Raw genomic sequence first — 27,973 nt, forward strand, 5'->3', positions numbered from 1 at the left:
TTACAAGTAACAAACAGCACTACTGCTATGGTAGAAATTATACGTAATTACATATTCAATTCACAAAGGCTGTAATAGCAAAAACTTTTTCCTTGAGAAAAGCGTTGTTCCATCAGAAATAACTTAAGGTTATGTGTGAAGATATTATATCAGTCCCGTTTTAATTCACTAGTAGGTTGTTGAATAATTTAATTGTTATCTCTGAAATACTTTCCTGATATAATACTATTTTAGAATGGGACACTGATATTTATTTCATTGAGGCTATAGACTTGTTTATTTTGAGTAAGGTCCTAGTTCTGTCTGAAAGATGTACGGGATACATTCATGTCTGTAAATGCTTGCCAGGCTTGTCGTTTTCAACTGAATGAAGTGTGGTGTATATGTTTCCAGTTGGCTTTAGTTGCAGATAGCTTTGACTGCTTTTTTCTGCATTGTAAAGATTATTTTTGCTAGGAGCTGAATCCTCCTAGAAGATTAGTCTACAGCAAAAAAGTGAATGGCAGTACGCATAATATGTTTGGATCACTGTTTATGTGCTTGCACTGTGGCTTGGCACATGAAAAGAGTAACAAGCTTTTGAAAACTGTGTTTCAAAGGCTTTGACATTACAGCCGTGTTGTTATATTGTTTTGTAGCCATATTCCTAGAATTTTATTTCTGTAACATTTCAGTAGTAATTTGTCAAGACGTGGTATTGTATCCTGCTCTTGTAGAAGTGGAGGAGGGATTACAGAAACGTCCGATACCACCCGTATGTTTTGACCCATGACGTCATGAATATGGCGGAAATGGCCATTCTCAGTGTCTCCAGTATGGCGCCTATGACGTAATTACATATGCAAGGCAACAAACATGAAAATACATATGAATAAGACAATAACATCTCCCTCCAAAAATACAATCAAACTAACAGGACAACCGCGGATATTGGGTGTTTTAGGGTGGGGACAAGCTAAATATAACAGTAAAAAACCCAAAACACACAAAATGACGAACCAAAAAAATAACAAAATTACAACATTCCACTACACCAACAAAATGCACTGGAATCGGACACTTCCCTTGACCTATGTGGCCCTTAGTGATCAGGTCAAACGGGAGCTGGATCGTCTCACTGCTTCAGGGGTCTTGCTTCCTGTCACTTCCAGTGAGTGGTCCTCTCCTGTCGTTGTCGTTGCTAAGCCAAATGGTGATATTCGTCTCTGTGGCGATTTCAAAGCCACTGTAAATGCTCAATGCCTTATCGACAATTACCCTATGCTTCGAGCTGAAGAATTGTTCACTAAACTTGCTGGAAGCCAGTATTTTTCTAAACTTAACCTGTCAGAAGCTCATCATCAACTTCCTCTTGACACTGCTTCCCGGCAGTTTCTGGTCCTTAACACACCTTTCGGCCTCTATCAATACCAACGATTGCCATTCGGGGTTGCCAGCGCCCCTGCTTTCTTTCAGCGATTCTTGGAACAATTATTGATCACTGTCCCTGGGTGTATAAATTATCAGGACGACGTTGTTGTTACTGGCTCCACCACTGACGAACATCTTCAAAATCTCCGCACACTTTTTCATGTCTTACAGACTGCCAGTGTAATTTTCAGAAATCAAAATTTTTTTCAGGCATCTATCACGTACTTAAGGTTTCAACTCTCTCGGGATGGTATTCGTCCGCTTCAGCAAACTGTCGCTGCGATCGATGCCCTTCCTCGCCCTACATCTGTTAAGGAACTGCAGGCCTTCATGGGGAAAATAGCATACTATCACAAGTTTTTACCATCTGCTGCTTCGGTGGCTCAGCCGTTGCATTGCCTGTTGCATAAAAATGTGCCTTTTCACTGATCCGCGTCATGTGATGCGGCTTTCCAGAAATTGAATACTATGCTGAAACAGGCTCTGTTGCTGGCTACTTATTGACCTGGCCAACATTTTGTTCTTGCCATGGATGCTTCTCAATACGGGGTCGGTGCAGGCCTTGCGCACTGTTTTTGTGACGGTTCTGAACAACTCATTGCTTATGCCACCAATACGCTCACAGATGCCCAACAAAAGTAATCTCAAATTGAAAAAGAAGCTTTGACCATTATTTATGCTCTTCATAAGTCTAGTGTTTTTTTCTATGGATCCAAATTTCATCTTGTTACGGATCACGAACCTTGATTCCTTGTTTCATCCATCAACGTCACTTCCCGACAAGGCTGCACACCGCCTCCAGCGTTGGGCTCTTTACTTGTCTCGTTTCAATTATGAGATTCATTTCCGGCCGACGGCTCAACATGCGAATGCTGATGCACTGTCTCGCCTTCCCATGGGTCCTGATCTGGCATTCGATAGGGACGAACTTTTGTGTTTCCACCTGGATGTTGCCGAGCAGCGGGTTGTGGACGGGTTCCCCATCACCGGGGATCGGCTGGTGGCTGCTATGGGTTCTGACCCTACCCTCTCCCGGGTTTTACGCTGTATTCAGAAGGGTTGGCCAGATCATCCGTCCACTAAGACTTCTGATCCGCTGCGGAACTGCTATGCTTTGCGTTACCGCCTCACGGCTAGGGATGGTGTTATCCTCCTTTCCACCGAAAATGCTTCACCGCGTGCTGTGGTACCTGCGTCTTTGCGTGCTTTGGTCTTGCGCCTCCTTCACCAAGGGCACTGGGGTGTCTCTCGCACCAAATCTCTGGTGCGCTGTCATGTGTACTGGCCCGACATCGACTCTGAAATCGCACACATGGTCGCTGCCTGCAGCCCTTGTGCGTCACAGGCCGCCACCCCGAAGTGATCTTTGTCACCATGGCCTTTGCCTGAGAAGCCCTGGGAGCGTATTCATGCTGACTTTGCAGGACGTTTTTATTTGGTACCTATTGGCTTCTCGTTATTGACGCCTACTCTAACTTTCCTTTCATTGTCCATTGCACGTCGCCTACCATGGTGGCAACCACCAATGCTCTAGCTCGCATTTTCTCTTTGGAAGGCCTTCCTCCTACTCTCGTTACTTATAATGGTCCGCAATTTGCCTCTTCCGATTTTGCATGTCACGGCCCCTCCGTTTCATCCACAGTCAAATGGTGAGGCTGAACGACTGGTCCGCGCATTTAAGGCTCAGATGAGGAAACTCCTGATTTCTTCTGCTGCTGATGATGTGCTTCTCCAATTTCTGGCTTCTTACTGTTTCACCCCATTGGGCGACCACAGCCCGGCTGAGCTCTTACATGGCAGACAGCCCCACACGCTACTTCATCTTCTGCGGCCTTCCATCTCACGGCCGCGGGTGCCTTTGCTTGGCCGGTTCACCGCCGACGACCTTGTATGGGTACGGGGATATGGCAGGCGGCCAAAATGGAGTCCTGGCCGCATCTTAAGGCACCGTGGCCAATGCCTGTATGAAATCCAGACGGACACGGGTGTTGCAGTGCGTCATTCAGACTAGCTTCGGCCTCATGTACTAGCAACGCCTGTTCCGGATGCTGCTACACCACCTTCGGCTCTACCTGATGCTCGGGATACTGGAATCTCTCATTACTCACAACGTAGTCCTCTCACCATCTATCAGTGCCAGCACAAGAACTGACACCACCAGGAGACGTGCCCATGCAGGAACCAGATGACCATCATCTGTCAGAGTAACTCTACTCGCCTCTTTCTCCTACGGACGCGGACACATCGCCCATGTCTCCTGTTATAATAACCGGACTTGCCGCAACAGACAGATTGGTGCACGGAGCCCCAGCAGATTCGACCCCCACGTCTCCTGTCATCTCGACCCGTTATCATCGGGGACACTTCCATCCGTATGGGAAGCCGCCTCCTTGAGACTTTATGGTCAGTCAAACAACACCTATGGACCAGAATGAGATTTACACTCTGCAGTGGAGTGTGCGCTGATATGAAACTTCCTGGCAGATTAAAGCTGTGTGCCAGACCGGAACCTTTGCCTTTCGCAGGCAAGTGCTCAATGAACTGAGATACCCATGCACGACTCACGTCCCGTCCTCACAGCTTTACTTCTGCCAGTACCTCGTCTCCTACCTTCCAAACTTTACAGAAGCTCTCCTGCGAACCCTGCAGAACTAGCACTCCTGAAAGAGTTCGAGTCTCGGTGTGGCACACAGTTATAATCTGCCAGGAAGTTTCAACACCTATGGACGTTAGCAATCTACAGGCCACCTCCATCAAGACCTGTGCAAAAAAATTCAAAGGGGGGAAAAGTGTTGTGACTTGCCGATCTTTTAAAGTGCCGCCACACAGTTACGCGCGTCCTCTACATGTGCGCTGTCTGCCAGCCATACAGCAGCAGCGCCACCTAAGCGGCCGGCCGGCCAGCCGCCGCTAGACTTGGACTCAGTTATGATTTGACTGTTAAAGTGTACACATGTCTTACTCTGTTTACTTGATCTGTGACTTTCATGTATTGTGTCTTCCTCGAAATATATTTGTTCAACTTGAAGTTATAACAGTATCATTGTTGATTAGCGGTATAGATGACAGCTGCCTGCAGATACATGTGGTCACCATCTGTCATGCAGTTAGGTACTCCTCAAGTATCAAATAATAATTGGTATTATTTTCTATTGTGAGCTTTTCCATGATCACAACATCACCAAACTTGAGGTTTGTGTTGCAAGTAGGTGTTACCTATCCTCTCCAACTAGATATTCCTTCAGTTATCCATGGCCCTTACCTAGACATTGACCTAATCTAAGTTATTGGTACTTCTACAGCAAAAGTTTTTTTATTGAGGTATGTATTTGGGAAGGGATTGAGACAGGGTTGTAGCCTATCCCAAATGTTGTTCAATCTGTATATTGAGCAAGCAGTAAAGGAAACAAAAGAAAAATTCGGAGTGGTAATTAAAATCCATGGATAAGAAATAAAAACTTTTAGGTTCGCCGATGACACTGTAATTCTGTCAGAGACCGCTCTTCCAAGCAGTTGAATGGAATGGCCAGTGTCTTGAAAAGAGGATATAAGATGAACATCAACAAAAGCAAAATTAGGATAATGGAATGTAGTTGTATTAAGTTGGGTGACGCTGAGGGAATTAGATTAGAAAATGAGACACCTAAAGTAGTAGATGAGTTTTGCTATTTGGGGAGCAAAATAAATGATGATGATCGAAGTAGAGAGGATATAAAATGTAGACTGGCAATGGCAAGGGAAGCGTTTCTGAAGAAGAGAAATTTGTTAACATCGAGTATAGATTTAAGTGTCAGGAAGTCATTTCTGAAAGTCTTTGTATGGAGTGTAGCCATGTATGGAAGTAAAACATGGACGATAAATAGTTTGGACAAGAAGAGAATAGAAGCTTTCGAAATGTGGTGCTACAGAAGAATGCTGAAGATTAAATGGGTAGATCACGTAACTAATGAGGAGGTATTGAATAGAATTGGGGAAGAAGAGGAGTTTGTGGCACAAATTGACTAGAAGAAGGGATCGGTTGGTAGGACATGTTCTGAGGCATCAAGAGGTCACCAATTTAGTATTGGAGGGCAGCATTGAGGATAAAAAACCTAGAGGGAGACCAAGAGATGAATACACTGAGCAGATTCAGAAGGATGTAGGTTGCAGTAGGTACTGGGAGATGAAGAAGCCTGCACAGGATAGAGTAGCTGGGCTAGCTGCATCAGACCAGTCTCTTGACTGAAGACCACGACAACAAGTATTTATTAATAAATCTGCAGTATTGGTTAGTCATGTCATGAGCACTATATAGTTCCATTACTCCAGTTCATGTGTTTGTATAGTTTTCAAAAAATACTACATTTTTGGCTTTTTGAGTACCATACTGAACTCATATTTAATAGATTTTGTATCGTGATCACTATTAACATTTAGGAAGTCTTTATCATGACTGACTAGTTATTATTCAAATGGCACTTTTCTGCGGTTTAAAAACCATGTCCATGTTTTATGCCTTCAGTCCTCAGAAAAGAATCCCGTAGCTAAGAACTGAGTGTACCTAGGCACAGTATATCACCACAAGACATTGGCTGTTACAAACTGATGCTAACACCCTAAGAGCATAGCATGTTGATGACATTCTTTTTGCCAGTTTCTTTGTGTGTTCACTTCATGTTAACCAACAGTTGATGTTCGTCCCGAACAACTTTGTGTTTGCCACACAATCTATAGATTTATCACGTATGCTCTTTATGCTGAACTGCATGCTGTTAGTTTTCTTTATGTTCAGCATTGTATTACATACTGCCCAATTGTAAATATCCTTTGAGTATTTTATTTGCTTTCTCTTATAGGAGTTCTGATGTTTTATCAGTAACCATGATGGTGCTCTCATTGGCAAAGAGAACTTTTTCTCTATGTTGTACATTGTTTGGAAAGTATAATATAAATGGATAGATAAAAAATCTACTCGCCAAGCGGCGGCAGGGGAAAACACACACACACACACACACACACACACACACACACAAAGGATTTAACTTTTACAAGCTTTCGGAGCCAGTAGCTACTTCTTCTGGGAGAAGAGTTGGAGGGGAAGGAAGAGTGGTGAAAGAAAAGGACTAGAGAGGTTTAGGGAAAGGGGTACAGTTCAGAAAAGAACCCTGGGTCAGGGGAGACTTACTGGATGGGATGAGAAGGAAAGACTCCTGTCCAATAAGTCTCCCCTGACGCGGGGTTCTGGGTGACTTTTCTGAACTGAACCGCTTTCCCTAAACCTCTCCAATCCTTTTCCTTTACCCCTCTTCCTTCCCCTTAAACGCTTCAGCTTGTGAAAGTTAAATCTGTGTTTGTTTGTGTGTGTGTGTGTGTGTGTGTGTGTGTGTGTGTGTGTGTGTGTGTGTGTGTGTCAATAACTCTCTGGAAAGTGATTGACATATATTAAGAACAGAAACAGCACCTATCTTTATATAGTTCTTATTTGACAGTTGTTTTGGTAAAAATTTATCATCACCCAAACACCTGAATCAGCTCCACCTTTTACACCCTGGTTTCCAAGTAAGAATGAAACCACTCATTCACTTTTCCTCTTATATGTAGTGCTTCTAGCTTGCTTAACAGCATTTTGTGGTCAACAGCGTCAAAAGTCTTGGACAAGTGTAAGAAAACACCTGCAAAAACAATCATCTCTATTAAGAGCGTCAAGTACCACTTTTGTGCACTCTGCAATGGGCAATATTGCACTTCTTCCATTTCTGAAAGCAAACTGTGCTTCATTAAAGAGGATGTATTTACTCATGTAACTTATCAGTCTCTCTCTTCACAATTGCTTCTTTTTTATTTTTATTTTATTTTATTTTTTTTTAAATGAAGACATCTGTGAAACTGGCCTGTAGTTTTCAGTGCTTTTTGCATCACCTTTCTTTAGCAAGGGCACCACTGATCCATGCTTTATGTACTCTGGGAACTCACTTGAACTAAGGATTCATTTATTATGTTTGTTAATGGGGCTTCTGTGGTATATATGCACTTCTTCAGAATAGAAACAGGAACCTTGTCTATGCCTGCTGACTTCTTATTTTTTGATTGTTGTACTGTCATCCTAACCTCAAGCTCTGTTGTAGGAATCATCGTTATTGTGCTTGCTGCGTGAAAAATTGTGGGTGCTATGTGCGTTTCAGGAAGCTTTTGCTGTAGCTTCTCCACAGTACCAGAGGAATAATCATTTATAAAATTAGCCAATTCCTGAGGACTTTCTATTATTATGTCCCCATCTTTGATTTGTACGCTATTATACTTGTGTTCGAATTTTCCAGTTTCTTGTTTTACAACACCCCATACCAGTTTGCTTTTATTTTCTGCACTGTATAGTAACATGCATTGAATGGTTTTATACCTGTGGTAATAGTAAAGAAACTGTGGATTAGTGCAGAACTTTTGCAAAGAACTGAGAAATTTAAGTGTCTGTGAGGTCTTGCTAATATCCGCAGTTATCCACCTATTTTCCTTAGCTGTCACAGTAGAAATTGCTACTTTTGGAAATGTTACATCAAAAATTAAACAATGGAAAATCCAGGATGGAATGTAACAATATTAGAGAAGGAAAGTTGCTACTCACCATATAGCAGAGATACTGAGTCGCAATAGGCACAACAAAAAGATTCACACAATTATAGCTTTCGGCCATTAAGGCCTTTGTCAGCAATAGACACTATTGTGCCTATCGCGACTCAGCATCTCCGCTATATGGTGAGTAGGAACTTTCCTTCTCTAACATAAAATGTTAATTTAGACAAGGTTCAGAATTTAGCATCTACACTACTTTCCATGTACACTTCATGCCAGGTTTGATTTGCCACTGTCCTAGAAAAAGTATCTCTCTTATGACATGAAAAAATCCTTTTGTAGGCCTAAAGTTTTGTAAGTTTCACTGAGCCTGCTGCTAGCTTTATTATATGATAGCAATGATCTAAAATGCCAAGACCTCTTATAAATACAGTTTTCCCTGTCAGTGTCCGAAAGTTCATGGTCTAAAATTGAAGCTAAACTTTTTGTAAACCTTGAAGCAGTGTGCTCAAAATCTTTAGGAACGTGTTACTAATTACATCCTGAGCACATATTCATGTCTACATATTATTATGCTAGTTTTGGGCGCTGAGACCCTTTCCAGGGCTTCAGTTAATTTGTTGAAGAAAGTGTTCACATTACCGTCAGGTGAGCAGTAAACACACAGAGTGATTAGCTTCTTATTGATATGCAGCTTTGTTTGTACAGTGGCTGACAGTTAAAAATCTTTATATGCGCTAATTGCAATCATATCTTGTATAGCTTTAAAATGTGTGCCACCATTTAAAGATACATAATAGCCAACCCATTAAGGTAGACCTACAGTAGCAACTTGGACATTCATATGATGATAGCACTATGTACTGCAATTCATCACCTCTACAGCAGTGTTCTGTAATGCACACTACTGTGCTGCTCGAAGACTGTAATTGAGCTGGAAGCTGGTGTACTTTATTTTTGATGTACTGCACAGTTTGGTGAATAATAAATACTTCTGAGCAAATTTCTGTGGTGCTTGCACACTCCGGTGTGGCGCATTCTCTTTCCCACATACATGGTGCAGAAGTATCTAAGCTGATTGAGATACTTTTAAGAGAGTGGATCCTCGTGTCATGGTTTAACCTGAAAAAAAGCCTGGTTATCCTATCAATGGCAGGAGGTATTTGACCATGTGTAGCCCCTTACCTACCCACTATATTCTCACTAATCAACTCCACCAATCTCCCTTTCCCAAACCTGTTGACGTGCAGACCATGCCTAGTGTAGCCCCATCCCCTGATAGTCCCCACCAGCACCACTGCAGTGTGGATCCCCGCCAGCAGTCATCAGCACTGTCTCCAACTCTGCATTTAAATGCCTTACAGCACTGCCAAGATGAGGGTGATCATGCTACTGGGACAATGCAACCATACTCACATTGGTGCCACCAGTTAGCAAAGCTCTCTTATTCAGATGACCATCTATGTTGTATGCCCTGTTCCTGTCCAGGCTCTTTCCTGCCCCACCCAATATTACTGCCTGATCTTCGATTGTGAAATCTATACACAAAGGCCCTAACCTAAATCCTCAGTCACTTGATCCAGCTCTGCTGATAACCTGATACTCCTCCTCCAACTTCTACTATAATAGAGGGTGTACACCTCTGCAATGATTGCTACCTAGCAGCAATACCTTCTTCTCCCTAACATTAGAATTATTACTAACTTTCCTAATCATGGGCAGAGTCTGCTGCATGTATCCTACCCTTACATCATCCTGAGCCTCCTCTCCCTTCAACTCTAACTGCTGAAACCCATTGCTGGTAGCCACAACAAAATTGTCAGACCATGTCCTTCTCCTGCTAGCCCTCTTGCCAGTTGCCAGCTACTCCCCTCTCAGCACTATCTTCCCTCGTCCTTACCACCTCTCACCTAGCTTTATACAACTCTACCTGTAGAACACAGATGTTCCCTTCCTTTTCCGCTATTAATCTCATCCTGGTGGATATCTTGCAGTTCCAGGAAATTACCTCAGCAGTTTCCTCAAGGTCCTCACTACATCTCCCCCCCCTCCCCCCCCCCATGAAACCATTTACTACAGCTCCCACTTTCCAACAACAGCTCCCATAGGATCCACTCATGGTCAGATAATACAGGGTTATTACAAATGATTGAAGCGATTTCACAGCTCTACAATAACTTTATTATTTGAGATATTTTCACAATGCTTTGCACACACATACAAAAACTCAAAAAGTTTTTTTAGGCATTCACAAATGTTCGATATGTGCCCCTTTAGTGATTCGGCAGACATCAAGCCGATAATCAAGTTCCTCCCACACTCGGCGCAGCATGTCCCCATCAATGAGTTCGAAAGCATCGTTGATGCAAGCTCGCAGTTCTGGCACGTTTCTTGGTAGAGGAGGTTTAAACACTGAATCTTTCACATAACCCCACAGAAAGAGGAGGAGGAGATTAGTGTTTAACGTCCCGTCGACAACGAGGTCATTAGAGACGGAGCGCAAGCTCGGGTTAGGGAAGGATGGGGAAGGAAATCGGCCGTGCCCTTTCAAAGAAACCATCCCGGCATTTGCCTGAAGCGATTTAGGGAAATCACGGAAAACCTAAATCAGGATGGCCGGAGACGGGATTGAACCGTCGTCCTCCCGAATGCGAGTCCAGTGTGCTAACCACTGCGCCACCTCGCTCGGGCCACAGAAAGAAATCGCATGGCGTTAAGTCGGGAGAGCGTGGAGGCCATGACATGAATTGCTGATCATGATCTCCACCACGACCAATCCATCGGTTTTCCAATCTCCTGTTTAAGACATGCCGGACATCATGATGGAAGTGCAGTGGAGCACCATCCTGTTGAAAGATGAAGTCGGCACTGTCGGTCTCCAGTTATGGCATGAACCAATTTTCCAGCAAGTCCAGATACAAGTGTCCTGTAACGTTTTTTTCGCAGAAGAAAAAGAGGCCGTACACTTTCAACCGTGAGATTGCACAAAACACCTTAACTTTTGGTGAATTGCGAATTTGCTGCACGAATGCGTGAGGATTCTCTACCGCCCAGATTCGCACATTGTGTCTGTTCACTTCACCATTAAGAAAAAATGTTGCTTCATCACTGAAAACAAGTTTCGCACTGAACGCATCCTCTTCCATGAGTTGTTGCAACCGTGCCGAAAATTCAAAGCGTTTGACTTTGTCATCGGGTGTCAGGGCTTGTAGCAATTGTAAACGGTAAGGCTTCTGCTTTAGCCTTTTCCGTAAGATTTTCCAAACCGTCGGCTGTGGTACGTTTAGCTCCCTGCTTGCTTTATTCATCGACTTCCCCAGGCTACGCGTGAAACTTGCCCGCACGCGTTCAACCGTTTCTTTGCTCACTGCAGGCCGACCCGTTGATTTCCCCTTACAGAGGCATCCAGAAGCTTTAAACTGTGCATACCATCGCCGAATGGAGTTAACAGTTGGTGGATCTTTGTTGAACTTCATCCTGAAGTGTCGTTGCACTGTCATGACTGACTGATGTGAGTGCATTTCAAGCATGACATACGCTTTCTCGGCTCCTGTCGCCATTTTGTCTCACTGCGTTCTCGAGCGCTCTGGCGGCAGAAACCTGAAGTGCGACTTCATCCGAACAAAACTTTATGAGTTTTTCTATGTATCTGTAGTGTGTTGTGACCATATGTCAATGAATGGAGCTACAGTGAGTTTATGAAATCGCTTCAATCATTTGTAATAGCCCTGTACATATAGCAACAACAACAAAAGCTAAAACGTGAATCACTGAAGAAATATTATGAAATGTATTATGTTTATTTCACTGTTAAAAAAGCAGTCTTTGCTAATATGTTATGTTAGTTACTACTGCAAGGTCAGAAACATCAAACGGAAGGTTATTCTAAAAGATTAGATGAATGTAAACAAACGTTCGTGAGAAGTCACACTTAAAAATAATTTAAACCAACTTGCGATATTTCTGAAACATAATACAGATGCCAAAACTTCCCTTGTGTCACAGGAAACAAGGCAGTAGTTTAATGAATCATCGCAGAAGGTGTTTATAAAAATGTGGAAGAATGTACACAGCTCATTACGAGCATTGAGTTCAGTATATAAACGAAAGTCAGTCTTATACGATGATTATTGAAAATTCACTGTACAGACAAACGCACAATATAGCATGTTTTAAATATAATACAAATGGTGTTCAGAGTTTACAGTAGTAATCAAGTTGAATAATTTGAAATTTACATAATAAAATAATTCTTACTGGAAGAGTTCTTAAGAAAATTTATATTAAAATAACCAGCAGACAATGTCTTCAGTTTTTTTACTGCCAGGTAGGCCAACAGAGCTTCAATGTGATTTATGGGTGGATTAAGATTCCTGCACTTGCCCAGTTTACACATAATTCTTATAAAGGACTTGTTAAGAAATTATGCCTATGTTCTCCATGCTTTCTGATGCTACTCTAAACAAAATGTATTGATGTGTATTTTCTTGCATGTTGTTGTTGTTGTTGTTGTTATTGCTGTCTTCATCTTCAGTCCAAAGACTGGTTTGATGCAGCTCTCCTCTCTAGTGTAAAGCAATATGTTAAGCAATGGCCTGTTGCATCTTTGAAAAATATCAAACTATTTGCAAATGGTACTGCAGGTCTCCATTCCTGAAGTATTTTCTCATTGCCGCTTGCCCTACCATACAATAAGGGGCTATAAAAATCCACATGCTTGGAAATGTCTTTTGTTTTGGATTAAGAATCATGCAGCCCGATTGGACCACACTGAACCTAATTGGCTATGGCCCTAAATGTCAGTATAGTATACATACAGTCCAGAATGAGCTTGGAACCCATCATGCCTAAACCTCACTGTTGTTCATGTGTTTTAAAGGTATAGTGTCCAAACTAATGGATATTGGCTTTTAAAGTCTGCGTTACTGGCTTCGCCAAACATTGCTTCATCTGTAAAGAACATGATGGACACAAATAATGAATCAAGGAGTTTACTCATTGTGTGTACCCATTAGTTAAGAGACCCTACAGATATACAAGATCCTGTAGGTACAAAGGTTACATAATTAAACATCCTCTATATGACATTGGTACTTTGCAGATAGTTGTCACTGACTTTCACTCAGGTCATAAGGCATTACTTAGTGTATGCCATTCTGATACTTTACATGATACGGACTATGGAACAACTGTGAGAGTAAAACGGGCTGAAGTGAGTCTACATAAAAGTTCCATTGCATGATCTTTCCAATTTAACTGTTGTTCAACAGCCTTTCCCAACAGCTTTATCACCATTAATCTTTCTACATCTGTACCACACACTATTGTAAATAGATCTTCATTTGGTTTTGTTTTTCCAGTGAAATGCTTGGTATGCAATATAAAACTGGCCCAGAAAATATTTACAATAAGACTGGCTTGGGATTGACTTTTGTTAATGAGTGTCACAGAAGATTCCAAGAATGGCCATCATTGACATTGATGCAGCCCTATGCCCAACTTATCAAATTGTTAGATTCACATAGCAGCTCTGCATGAAGGATAGCAGCAATAGCGTTTTCAATATTCTATTATAGCTCATCTTGTGTATAAGGATTATATTATTTTAGTACACCTGATACCTCAGTTTGTTCCTGAGTTAAAAATCACAGAGAGGGGATGGGAACGGTTTCACTGCCTCTGCTGATTGTTGATTCCTCACCAAACGTGTCATTGTGTGTCAAGGTTGTCAAAGCAGTGTGTACTGTACTTCATCTTGCTAAGAATATCCGTTTAGTTGTTCATCTTGTGTGAGTTGATCCATGTGTGGATTAAACAGTTTCTGGACCTTCCAGTTAGAATCAACAGTTTTGTTAGGGAGTCGTATTACAATGTGGATACCGGACATTATACAACAAATATCAGTCTTAAAATTACACAATAATTTGCAATGTGCATAATAGCGCATGTTCTGTGACTTCTTATGCCCTCAAGTATGAACTACACTTTGTCTGAAGAAATGAAAAACTGAGGCTCCAAAAGTCTTGGTTGCACCTCACTCAGAAACCACAGGCAGAACTCAACACACAAGGGTTTTTTTTTTTTGGCGGGGGGGGGCTTTAACTTGTACTCAATAGTAAATTTGTAAGGATACAGGTGCAGTGCAGGTCCATTTTCATAATGTCTGAATTACCACTTGCAAAGTTAAATGGTTTTTAGATTTTGTTGGAATTTGTACTAGACTTTCCTTTGTTCCAGCAATGTTTTCTGGTGTTGAGACTCTTTCTGGATGATAACGATTTTTATTCTCTATAGAGCCCATTTTGTTTCTTTTTGTCACTAATTTTTGGTTTTTACCAAATCACTTTGTCAAATTTTAGCGCAAATAGTTCCACAGATGTTTTCCTTGAATTGTGCTTCACATAGCACATGACAAAGATCACGCGTTGTTTTATTGTGAATACCATTTCGTGTTTCAACCATCTATTTCATCGACATAACAATTTCCAACAGTTTCTTTGATGGGCAATTCTCCTGTTCATTGACAAGGGTCAGCTCCAAATCAACCTATAAATATTTCCTGGGCCAGTTTTATTTTACCTACCCAGTATTATTTACTTTAAGTGTCAACTAGTTTGCATTGACTCACAAATGTAGGAATTTGAGGTCAGGATTGGTATAACTCCTTCATGTTGCTTTCCACTAGTTTAGTGTCTTCTTTAAACGTAATTGTGATTGTAATGTTAAATGCTTCCAATGCATATTCTGTTAGCTGATTATATGTCCCAGACCAGTACTTGACCTGGATTACTGCCATTTGGATATTTAAGTGAACTGCTGCTTGCACTCAAAGCTTCAGTTTGCTACAGGATTCTCACTGTGTCTTCCAAACTTGGCAGAGGATCTTCAACCATGCTATTTTAACAGAAATTCTCAGAAAATGGATGTAGCTGGGAATGTGACAGCTCCACATACTGGCACTGAATTCATAAAATATTGTTTCTCAATATTCATCAGAAAGGTAGCTTAGAAAGATAAGCTAAGAAATACTTTGCTGCCATTGCTTGGTTCATATAAGCAACTGCGATTTCAACAGAGTGATACTGTGAAAGCTATTCTACAAACATTCCATAATAAATCAATAATGATACAAAGATTTTTCAAGTAAATGGTCTCAGGGAGTTAAAATTCCTTAACTTGAAGTAATGGGACATTTTTAAATGCACTGCATGTACTTGTATTAAATAAAAAAAAAGTAAGTGTTCCCTCTGATCTTGTCATGAAATGTGAAAACATTCTTTTGTAAGTATTGGTGGTGTACTTTAACTCAACATTGTAAAACATTTGCTTTCTTGTGTTATATATTAAGAGAATACAAATTATTGATTTATGTTTTCAGAATAAACTTAGCTTGAAAGAACAGTTACCAAAATATTTGGGGTGGAGATGTGAAGCTTCTGACAACCCCATGTGTGATTTTGGAAACAGAGAGACTTGGTAAGAAATACAGACTGATCATAATGATATTTTCATTAATGTATTAATGTTCTAGCTCAGTCAGTGATGATGAAACATGTGCTGAGACTCATTTCATGCACAACATATCATACAGATGATGCAAAACAAAAATAATTCAACATAACTATAATAGACAAACTGAGACTCAACCTCTCAAACCAGATCGTTCAGCAGATTGAACAGTGTAAATAATTGCACAGTTCTCCTGATATATATCCTCATATGAACAACTGGGAGCCACTTCAGTCAGCCACATGTTTCGCTCACACATGACACTTACAGTAATCACTGGTCACAACTAACTTATGGACTTACCTGACAGTGACTGCAAATCTTCCATTTATCACCATAACATGCAGCCGGTGAACTTGACTGATAGCCACTGGGCAAGCACAGAGACAAAGTAAGCCAGGCCAGAGTACAAACACATTTAGTGAGAATACAAACTTGCACCACATTCTCACACCAGCATGAATCACATCACCCACTACAAGCCAGTATAAAGTACAAACACAGCATAAACCTACCATTTAATACCCCCCCACCCCAAACAAAACAAACTAATGCTCTACACTTACAACAAGGTCATCCGCCACAACACTACTACACCACAGCTAAAAGTGGGCAGGCGGTGTCAAAGACTTGTGCTGATCTGTCATACTTATCCTTTGTATGTATCAGAAGGAAAAGTCACACATAAATGATGGTTTGAGAAAATATTGAAACATGTAGTATTAATGCACTTCTTTTTGATATTTGTACCAAGGGTAATAGAAGTGGAGGAAATAACATACACACAATATATGAAATTGGAAGAGTTAGCATCACTTCAGTCATGTACTCTAGGCAATAAGAACAATGGAAACTTTATTTCATGGTTCATGTCAATCCTCTATAAATTAAAACTGATGTACATGTATATCAGATGTTTAAATTTTTCTCCAAAGTACTATGGATGGAATGTTTGAAGGGCTAGGAACTGCTCTATGGCTGCTTTTTCCACAAATTAATAAATGTGTATCATAAAAAGTGATGGATAGCTCCATGCATTTTTTTTAAATGAAAATTGGCTTATCCACTGTTTCCAAAGCTTTTCATTATATTGTGGTGTGTGTGTGCGTGCGACCGGGGGGGGGGGGGGGGGGGGGGGGTGTTAAATAACACATAACAGTTTGTTCTAAGTTTGCAATGATACTTAAAGGCATTCACACGAACGCTTATGTTAATTGCATTGTCCTGAAAGAATGGTCTGAATGACTTAGAACTTGAAGGATGTGAAGCACATTACATCAACAATACGTGATTAAAATGGTAGAAATGCTGTGACATGGTCCAGTGGTGTCCTCTCTTGTGAGACCAGAAAAAGTCAGTGTCATGTCAAGCTCAATTCATGAAGAGCCCTTCAAATGAAACTGAAACATGAAAGTGAGTGTCAGTATGGTTCTTCAACATCAAAAGATAAAGTTTCAGTATGTGAGCGAGTTCAGTGGGAGCAAAACAGTCAACCTTTGGGATAACATTTCAACTCATACAGGGCTTGCTACCATGATAGTGATACATTTGTGGTACCAGTGGATAGGAGGAGTCACACTCTGCAACAAGAAGACAGTGGACAATGGAATTTGATCATATATTGGGAAGACTGCATGCCATCAAATTGGCTTCCCTTAGTGTAGAAATTACAAATGTCTAAGAATGAATGACCTGCTGATAGGTGGCAAGCTGGATTGGGTTTTTCCTCACCCCCCCCCCCCCCCTTCCCCACCTTCTCCTCCCCAATACCCCTCTGTTCTCTCGTTTGTTCTCCTCCTTCCCCTCACCTATCCCAAGTAAAACGTAATCCCCACTTCAGCCTGTCATTCAGTGATTGTTAACACTATTGTGGTGACTAGAATATGGCAGATTATGTTGATGAGCTGTATGGAAGACAAGTTGGAATGCTTGTGGATACAACATGCAAACCCTGCTACCACCTATGGGGGATAATCTGAACAGCAGCAGCTACATCAGAGTCAGAGGTACTCCCATCAGTCAGCAACTAAAATTCAGTTGTGTGATGAGGAATTTTCAAAGGCTTTTCAAAGAATGATGGTTGCCTCTTTATCTGTGGCCTGCAGGATCACCTATCTTGCACTCCAACTCTCTGTCCTCTCCCCCTTCCCCATCACTTCCTAGGAGGACATCATCTCATTTTCTATCAATTATGTGCCGAGCTTGTGCCTGTGAGCGACTGCTTCATTATTTTTTCTTACCCTTCATTGCAATTCCTTGCCACCACCTCCTCCTCCTCCTCCTCCTCCCCCCCCCCCCCCCCCCTCCCCTATCTCTCTTACTGGGTACCCTTTCCATCTGACTCATAAACAATGTTGGATTCTGTGATGCAGACTGAACTAACCCAAGGTTACTGATTTTTGTTGCTCTTCCACTCTCTTATTTTATATCTGATCTTGGTTTTTGACTAATCAAGTGCAGTCTCCATTATTCAGTTTTCCCTTGTACTTTTGAAAATTTTCTCAGTAGTGCAGGCTGTGCAGGGAAGGTTGCTCAATGTGACATGCATCCCAGCAGATGTGCACATGTAATACACGAAAAGTGCCCCGAACCCTACATTGTAGCCAACTCGTGGGAAGTCGTCAAGTACCTGCATAGCTGTAGCTGTCGACTATGTGGGGATCACTCTGTTGATTGCCTGTGCTGTCTCTCCTCCGTGAATGCCTGGGACGCGAGGACTCCAGGCAGTGATTACTCAATCAGGTAGCCAGAGCTGTTGGTGGGAATGTGCCTTTGGGGAGAGCCTCTGATTGCAGTGGGTGGCACCAAGCTGGACAGCTCACAAAGAAGAGATCCAAATTATCCCAACCTGGTGGTTGCGTTAACAGCACAGAATGAAATTGGTTTAACAACCCAGGAGAAAACTATGCTTTACAATTCTTGGTTTGGTCCAGAATAGATGGTAAATACTTCTTGAATGAAAAACCATTGTGATTTGTAAAATAATGAGTTGTTCATGTGATGTCAAACCATATACACTGCTTATGGACTGTTTTAAATGCACACAATTTGGACACTTATCATGCTGTACAAATGAGTCAGTCTGTGGGACAGTGGTCAACCATTACACGAGATCATTCTGTTTGGAAAATCATTGATTTCTGTTAACTGTGACAAAGAGGATTCTGCGCATTCTCCAACTTGCCATGTCTTCAAATTAGAATGCAAACTACAGTAACATAAAACACTCGAGCAACTAACTTCCGTTGAGGCTCAGAAGAAATATGAAAGCATACATTCTGTACAATTGATGACAAATTTCATGCAAGTAATAACCAAGGTCCCACTTACAGCAAAAAATAGTGCTCACTCTCTCACCTTAACACTAGTTTCAGATAGCCTCCCAAGCATGTCCCATCAGGAAAAAGAGGATGACCTTCCCCCTATTATCTCTTCTCTTATTGGGCAGAGCATGTCCTTCTTGGGGAGAGGAGGTTTCCTCTCAGATCTGACAAACCACCATTATAACAATAGGTAGTAGCTGAAGGAGGTGTGAGAAATAGACCATAGGATGGTCGGATGGTCTAGTCATCTTCAGTCCCAGAAACCCACCCAGGCATTTTCCAGCTAAGGAGAAGGAGAAGAAGAGAGAGAGAGAGAGAGAGAAATAATGCAAATTGAGAGCAATTCCCCACAACAGATGGTCCCAGTCACATTTAATTATCAAGTAATGGAAAATCCTGGATTGAATATGACAGTGTTATGAAAAGGATAAATTGACACTCACCTTAGAGTCACATGTAGTTACAACAAAAAGACTGTCAGAAAGTAAGCTTTCAGCCAACAAGGTCTTCATAGACAATATATCTACACACACACACACACACACACACACACACACACACACACACACACACAAGTGTGAACGCAACTCACATGACCGCAGCGTGGCCTCAGCAGCCAGAGACTGTGGTCTCAAGCGTATGTGAGTTGCATTTGTATATGTGTGTTTTTGTGTGTATGTCATCTATTTCTGATGAAGGCATTGTTGACTGAAAGCTTACTTTCTGACAGTCTTTTTGTTGTGCCTATCTACGACTCGGTGTCTCCGGTATATGCTGAGTAGCAACTATCATTTTCATAATATTGTCATTAACCATCACTTAAATTCTCAACATTACACTCAGTCCCCATGAAAACACATGTAACAGTTATGCACTGGAGGTGCAGTGGTACTTACGCCACCTCACTGAGCTAAAACAAGTAATCGCACATCACCCAGAGGCTAGTATAGCTCTACAGGAAACATGCTTCCCAGCAGGACCCTCTCCTATTCGTAGTCGTTACAAAAATTGAGCTGACAGTGGGAGGGTATAAGGTAAGGTTTGTATGTTTTTACACAATTTCAGTTTAGTGAATAGATTCCACTCATTACTTCACTGGAAATGGTATCTGTAGGTATACAGGCATCCATTGACCTTTCATTCTGTAATATTTGCCTGCTCCGGATTGAGAGGTCACACACCAGCTGACTGCTGATTTGATCTTACAACTACCTCCATCCTTATCCATCTTAGGGACTTTCAGTGCTTACTTTCCTTTGTGGGATCTGTTCCGAAATCTCTCAGTGGGGCAATATAAATAGGACAGCTATTCTCAAGTTTTAATATTTGTTGCTTAAACTTCTCTCATTTCAGCCCAGTGTATGATACCTTTTTGGCTATTGATCTATCAGTTGTAGCTACATCTTTTTCCTGTCCAGTTAATGAAAGGTGCATAACGATTTATGTGATTGTAGCCACTTCTCAATCATTCTTTCTTTACCCCACTGACACTCATCAGAGCATCTTGTACTCAGTAATTTAAAGAATGCCAGCTGGCATAGCATCACCGTTTCTTTAAATACTGAATTGTCCTCCTAAGGATGAGTGAAGTTATTCTGTAACATACCTCCAGTGCAACATTATAGGGTGGAGAAAATGAAAGTGGCCCGAGGAACAGATCTCCAGGTATAAAGAAACACAGCAGAGGAAAGGAAGTAGAGTACTAACTGGGCTATAGTAGATGTTGAAATTGACCACCATTCACCCCTTGGCACTTTTGGGCTCTGGTCAGCAAGTTGCTGAAGGCAAATCAAAGCTGGACTTATGGAGATACTGCAGTCTCATCGGAAATGTTCTGCTGCCATTCTTGAAGATTATGAGGGTTGTTGCGGTATACCTTAGACTCAAGGGCTCCCCACACAAAGTAATCACACATTGACAGATCAGATGACTGGAGTGGCCAACTCTGGCCGTGACCAGACTGAACTCTGCTAACAACTCTGTCAGGTGTGAAATTAGTGCAGATGTGCTCCAGGATTCAGCTGGCTGTATAGGCACTTGTTCCATCCTGTTGGAAGTAACTGTAGGGCTTTTCCTCCTCTGTTAGTGCTGCCACAAATGATTTCAAAGTGTTGGCAGTGTAACACACTGAAGTCAGCATCTAATGAAAGAAGATGGGACCAGTAATGCAGCATGCAGACACTGCACACCAAGTCCCAACTGTCTGATCACACAGTGGTGTTTCATGGAGGGTATGTGGATTCTTCACTGCCCAAAATCTGTGATTCTGTGAGTTGACATAATTCCTCAGGTGAGACTGGGCTTCATCAGACATTAAGAGCAGATCCAGATCCAAACCATTCATTGTTATCTCAATGAATAACCACTCACAAATCTAGATGCACTTAGAAGCATCTGTTAGTTTTAATGCATGAACAACAGACAGCCAGTAGGAGTACATATGCAGGTCCAAGTGCAGCATTTCTCTGCATGATTGATGTGATATCCGGTCTTTTGTGACAGGTGTCAGGTTGATTTTGTAGGACTCTGAAGAATTTTCTGGCTAACTGCAGCCACATTTTCTGGCGTGTGTTCACGTTTCTGAATGTTTTTTGACTTATTGAAAACAGATCCTGTCCGACACCATTTTAGGACTAAGTATTGCATAGCATTCTTTGCTGGCACTTTGACACTATTAAACTCCTCAGCAAACAACTGACCACGCCATCTTTGCTGTCACTTAACCACAACGAACACCCGCTGCTCCGCAGTGAATACTGCTGTCCCCGTTTTAGTGCTCCACTCATACTGACACAGCTCACACAATACTCTGAGCCACTGTGGATCATGTGGCAGGCATACGCTTTGTGTGCATGTCACGGGGAGTGGTTATATGCGTCCATTCATATCCGGTCTTATCCACTCGGGGGGGGGGGGGGGGGGGGGGGGGGAAGGAGAAGTGTTGAGGCAGATTTGTGACCTTTATTGGGACACTCCTCTCAAGTTTGGGACAAACTATAGTGCATTTATGGGTACCAGTCATCCTCTAGCATCCTGGATGTCTACCAGGATGGTTTGATTCAGTCTGAAGCTGCCATCATTGCTGAACAGTTAACAGCACACTTCACCCACGCCTCAGCATCTGTAAATTACCCTCCTACCTACTACCTCCATAAAGGCTGGGGGAGAGTGTCTATTTATCCTTTGATTCTCAGTCGTCAGACTCGTACAGTTATCTTAAAACACATGGAAATTACCCAGTGCCAACAATATAGTCCCAGTTTATGATTGTGTACACAACAAGATGCTGCACCATTTACCACTAGAATACAATAAGTCACATTCTGACACTCTGAACTGCATTTGCCATGAGGATGAGCAATTTACACTACCACAATACGAGACACGAAAGTTATTTCCATGTATTTTCTCATTGTGTGTCATTTATGGTGGACTTCTGTGTACAGTAATGGTCTTCAACAACCTCTCATCTGACACACAGCAAGAACGTAAGAACGTGGGAATCCCTGTAAATTCAAAAGAAAATTGAAAACATACCTTATTACCTGCTACTATAAATTAATTACTTCTCCACATAGATTAGCCTTTTAAACATATTCTTTGTTCACAAATTTACTATAAGGTATTTCATTTGCTAAATTCAAAAATTTAACATCCCATTTAACAGCTTGTTTTAAACAGGCCTATGTTTGTAAAGTACACAGATAATTATTGCTTTATCATAAAATGTCTGTGAGACCGTGTAGATATCAAGTTGGCATTAGGGGGAAAAAACAGCTACTTAATGTAACTTATGAAATAGCAGCTCATAGCAAAGTAGCACCTTTCTGATATTCTAGTACGTTAAACTCAGTTTGAGTAGCAGTAAATAGTTTATAGCTGTTTAACTATACATAATTATTAATGCAATATCCAAGAACAGTTGCTTCACTAAAATGTACACCCTGACTCATCTTAATTATAAGGCCATTCAAATGAAACCTGATCACTGGTCTGTGAAGTTGCTTGATAACGCTGGGCATTGATGGTGGTTCTCCATTCCAGGAACTCGACAAGCAGTGCACCCATGTGGTCAGAAAAAAGAAGTACATCATGACCTTACCACAACTGGTGTGCACGGCCTTTGATTTCTTTGGAGGTGGGGAAGTCACATGTTTCCACAGCTTGCTCTGATGCTTGCTTTCCAGTTCAAAATGGTGACACCATGTTTCGTCACCTGTGACAATACATGACAGAAAGCCATATTCCTCCTCATGATAACATTGCAGATGACTCAAAGAGACAGGGCTACTCGAGTATTGTGCTGTTCAGCGGTCGGCTGATGGGAGCCCACTGCGCACAGATTTTTCAAAAGTTCAAGTGTTGATGCATTATAGTGTGGGCAGTGCCCACGCTAGTGCCCAGTAACCAATGGATCTTATCCACGATGATTCTGCAGATGTCCAAAACTAAAGCAGTCACTACTGCAACCATTTCTGGTGTGATGACACGATGAGCCTGTCCAGGACTGGCATCGTCTTCCAGTGACTCAAACCCCTCAAGGAATCCAGAATGAGATTTTCACTCTGCAGCAGAGTGTGCGCTGATATGAATCTTCCTGGCAGATTAAAACTGTGTGCCCGACCGAGACTCGAACTCGAGACCTTTGCCTTTCGCGGGCAGGTGCTCTACCAAGTTCGAGTCTCGGTCGGGCACACAGTTTTAATCTGCCAGGAAGTTTCCCTCAAGGAATCGTTTGTACCATTCCACAACAGTTGAACAACTCAGACTGTACTCACTATACACACCCTTCATCTGTCAATACATTTCACAGCCTCCAACTCCCTCTGCCGCCAAAAATCGAATAACTCCTCATTGTTCCTGCTTACTCGCCTGCATGTTTGGTAGTGGACAATAACTTGTGTGACCACCTTCTCTTCGGTGTGAAACCACACTGTTGCTATGCAACATCAAAAGGTGCGCACGCGTCAGTCTCTCTACCAATAGATGGCGCCACCATACTCGCAGTTATGTGGTGCCACCTTACTTGTAAGGCAAAGGTAAACGCATTGACCAGGTTTCATTTGAATGAACCTCATAGAATACAAGTGTGATCCAGTGGCACTATTCAGTAACTCACTCATTAAACACATTTACTCTCTGTAATGTATATACGTAGTATATGTTTTGTTTTTATTTTTGTGTGCTCACTTTATTAGAAATATTATAAGATATTTGCTGATTAAACTAGATAGATGATTTTATTGCCGTCTTCATCCTACAACACAGAGCACAGATATATTTTATTCACTCTCTCAGATAACTGACATTTTGCTTTTTATTCTGGTTGCCAACCTTTAAACACGTACAGCTAACACTATTTTTCGCCAGCTCTGCAGTACTTTCAACAACCCCAATTAACAAACAATGTTTGCTTTTAGTAAATCTAAGTCATGAGTTTTAATTTCTTAGTTACTCACACAGTAAACAGTTATCACTTTTTTGTCACCAACATGCACGGATAGAAAAGATCATCACACTAAAATAAGAGAAATCAGATCTCGTACAGAAAGAGTTAAGTGTTCATTTTTGTGTTCATGTTTCCCAACCACTGTTAGAGAATGGAAGGCTACAGGAATAGTGTAGGAGGTTGTTGATGAGTTTTATTTCTTTGATGGGTTCTGCTGCTGCAGTGAATTCTGCTTCTGTTGATGTAGCTGTTACATTTTGTTTCTTGGAACACCTACAGATGGGAGTATCATTATAAAGAGTAATGTGTGCACTTGTGCTCTTCCTGGTTCTTAAGTCTTGTGCATAATCAGCATCACAATAGACATTTAGAGGAATATTATCATCTTCTTCGGCTTCTTTCTTCATGTAAAAAAGGCTATAATCCTCAATCTTTTGTAGTTATGGTATGTCAGAATTCTTTTGACATAGAAGCTACCCTTATTGACTGTGAATCCAAGATCTGGTTTCGTTTTACATGACAAATACAGAAGACTTCCTATGGCTTCTTTCTCTTGAGTTTCTTTACTTGTCTTTCCCTGTATAACTTAAGGAGTCTTTATGGCCATGCAGTCAATTCCATGGCCTTGCAGTCAAATGTATTGTATTTTTTCAGTACTTTCTTCAAATTCTGTTCTTGATATAGAAACATTCCATCATCTGTCTTCATTATTTGTATCCCTGTGTACATGGGTTTTCTACCCCAAGCATTTCAGAATTCTTCTGAAGTTTCTTTAGTTTATTTCCAGTTTTCTCCAAGTTTTTTTTTTCTGTTATGATTCCATCATGAATATGTATAGCCCTGTACATTTCTTCAGGTACATCTTTAAATATCCACTGATCTGACTTCAACTGAATAAAGTCCATCTGTTTGTAGAGAACCTGCCAGAGTTTTATTCCATCTGGATAGACTTTAAGTCAGTACAGAGTTTTCTTCAAAACAATTTTTCAGCTTCTTTGTATCCTTTAGGTATCTTCATGAAAATCTCTTCATCCGGTTTCCTATAGAGAAAGGCTCTTTTTACAACAAACACTCTTCCATGGAAACTTTTCTCTGCTGCCGGAGCAAATAACTGTCTTGGTGGACAGATATCCACTACTGGACTGAATAATTGCTTGAAATCTATATCCTTCTTTTGTTGACAACCTCAGGTAACCAGCTTGGTATTATAACAACCATCATATTCGACTACAATGGTCAATTTCCTTACCAAGATATCTTCCCCTACTGCCTCATTCGGATTCACCAACTTATATGTGTCATTCTGTTCAACTGATCCCTTTTCTTCTTCTATTGTTTGTGCCATTTTTCTTTATCTGGATCATTAATACATTCTTCATATTTTAAAGGTTTCTTCAAATTTGTTTTATTCCTAAAATCATAGTTCCTTCTTTCTTCATTGTTTCTTCTTCCTCCTTTGTTTTCTTCTCCACTTGAATGTCATTTGCTTCATTGTTAGTGTCATCTGATACACCAGTAATGAGATTTTTTTTTCTGTACCATTTCTATTGTCACTTTCAGTTCAAATTAATATCTCTTTAACACAACAGCATTACTTCTTTTTGCATCAAACAGTCTGTAGCCATTTTAAACATAACCAACAAAAATATATCGATTACTTATTTCATCTAGTTTCTTCAAGTGATCTAGATTTTTGACAAAAACTCATGATCCAAAAGTTGTAAGTCTTGAAAGACCTAGTGTTCTCCTGAACCACTTTTCTGCTGGTGTAGCACTTTGATTGATAGTTGAGCTCCTATTGATTAAATATGTAGCTGTGAGTACTGCTTCTGCCGACAGCTCCATCTTAAGTTTGCTATCAAAGATCATAGCTCATGCCTCGTTAATTATTGTCAGATTTAGTCTCTGCTTTTCCATTATGTTGAGGGCTATAAGAAATGCTATAGTCTAGCACAATTCCCTTTCCTTCTCACCAATTCATAAACAGGTGTATTCATCACTTTTGTCACGTCTTCTTTTTGACACTCGCATAACAAACTGATTTTTGCTTTCTAATATATATTTTCTTATGACTCTTGCACCCTGTGACTTAAATCTTAACAGATAGGTTACACAAAAATTATTGAAATTGTCTAATACTTCCATGTAGTGATGGTATAATTGAATTTTTTAGGGGCTCTCTATATCTCCACAGGTGTCAATATGTATTATTTCAAAGGTCTTGTGGCTCATACTGTCATATAAAATGAGTTTCTCGTTATCTTAGCTCTCACACAAGCTCTATACAATTTTTCTGCTGAGCATAAACAATTACGAATTCCATCACACATTCCCTTGGTCTTTGAAGTACAACTTATGCCTGGGTGACTTAGCTTCTTGTGCCATTCTAGTTTTTCTTCTTCTGTAAGTAGTGTCTGTATTCCTGGCTTAATGATCACTTCTCACAAACCATTTGTTTTCTTCTCTCCTCTTAAAATATGCATTTTATCTCTATAGATTTGAACAGAATGTTTACTAAACACAACTGTGCATTTTTTTCCCCCAGTGATAACATTCACAGATATCAGATACATATTCAGTTCAGGAATATACATAACATCCTTGAGAATATATTTTTCACCCACAAAGCTTACTGTTCCACAATTTTCATTGATCTTCCTTGTTTGACAACTTTCATAATACTGTCATAGTATTTCACATTTGTTGACCTGTCCAGTTCATTACACATGTGTCCTGTACATGAACTATCTACACCCATGACCATTTCTTCTTTCTCATTAGCTTCTTCTGGAATATTTTCTGTGTTGTATTCATATGCAATGAGTTAATTGTCTTCTTTCCTTCATTGATAATTTCTTTCTTGTTCTTGTTAGTGATGACTTCTATCTTCTTCTCTACAGCAGTGGCTTCTTTCTAGTTTCCTTGAGTGATGTGTTCTTTCCTATTTTCTTCAATGACTGGAGCATCTTTGATGTCTTCTAATGCAAAAAAAAAAAAAAAAAAAAAAAAAAAAAAAAAAAAAAAAAATTGCAAATTTTTGTGTTGTCATTGTTTGTAAAATAACGTTCTTCTTCTTTATGGTTTGTCTTTTTGGAGTGAGGACAGTGTGTGTGTAAGGTCTCAGTTTTAGTTCTTGAAGTTTATTCTTTCTTCTCTGTGATTATTTTTCTTGTGCACAGAACAGTGTCCTTTCTTCTTAGGCTTCTTGCATTCTCTTGCAAAATGTCCATGTCCACTACAGTTGTTACAAATTAGATCCTTCCTTTTATTTATTTTTAAACGAACATGAAAGGCAATACTCTCTTCTTGGTTGTTAATTTTTGAGTATTCCTCTTTTGTTATGAGCCTTGCAGTTAAGTTTTCCATAGTCTTCTCATTACTGAATAATGAATCCCATGCTGAAGCTAGGCACCAGCTCCCATCTGCCCAGCAAGCACATCAGAGCACAGTAGTAGCCACAGTATCTCATTTTAATAACTGCATAGTGTGTATTTCCACCATTTGTATCACAAGACACACTTGTTTTCATATGAGAAGTCAGTTACAGTTGCAAAACTCATTAGTTGGATAGTAACCACCATTTGCAGCATCAGTGTGTTTGTACCCACATTTTCACACTTCAATAACTGTCTAGTATGTAGTTCCACTGTCTTTAATATGGTTAGGAACTGAGATTGTGGGATTCTGACATGAACTGAGTTGGTGACCATTCATTCACATCTGGCTTCAGTCATGC

General features: G+C 40.8%; 1 protein-coding gene across 1 annotated transcript in view; it reads left to right on the forward strand.

Moving 5' to 3' along the window:
- The window catches only part of LOC124774991 (rRNA-processing protein UTP23 homolog), a 56,181-nt gene that overhangs the window by 595 nt on the left and 27,613 nt on the right, over positions 1-27,973 (forward strand). Inside the window, 2 exon segments of the mRNA XM_047249739.1 lie at positions 15,335-15,373; positions 15,375-15,432. Coding sequence (XP_047105695.1) covers positions 15,335-15,373; positions 15,375-15,432 — 97 coding nt within the window.

This window comes from Schistocerca piceifrons, chromosome 2 (genome assembly GCF_021461385.2).
Source record: "Schistocerca piceifrons isolate TAMUIC-IGC-003096 chromosome 2, iqSchPice1.1, whole genome shotgun sequence".
Taxonomy (NCBI): Eukaryota; Metazoa; Arthropoda; class Insecta; order Orthoptera; family Acrididae; genus Schistocerca; species Schistocerca piceifrons.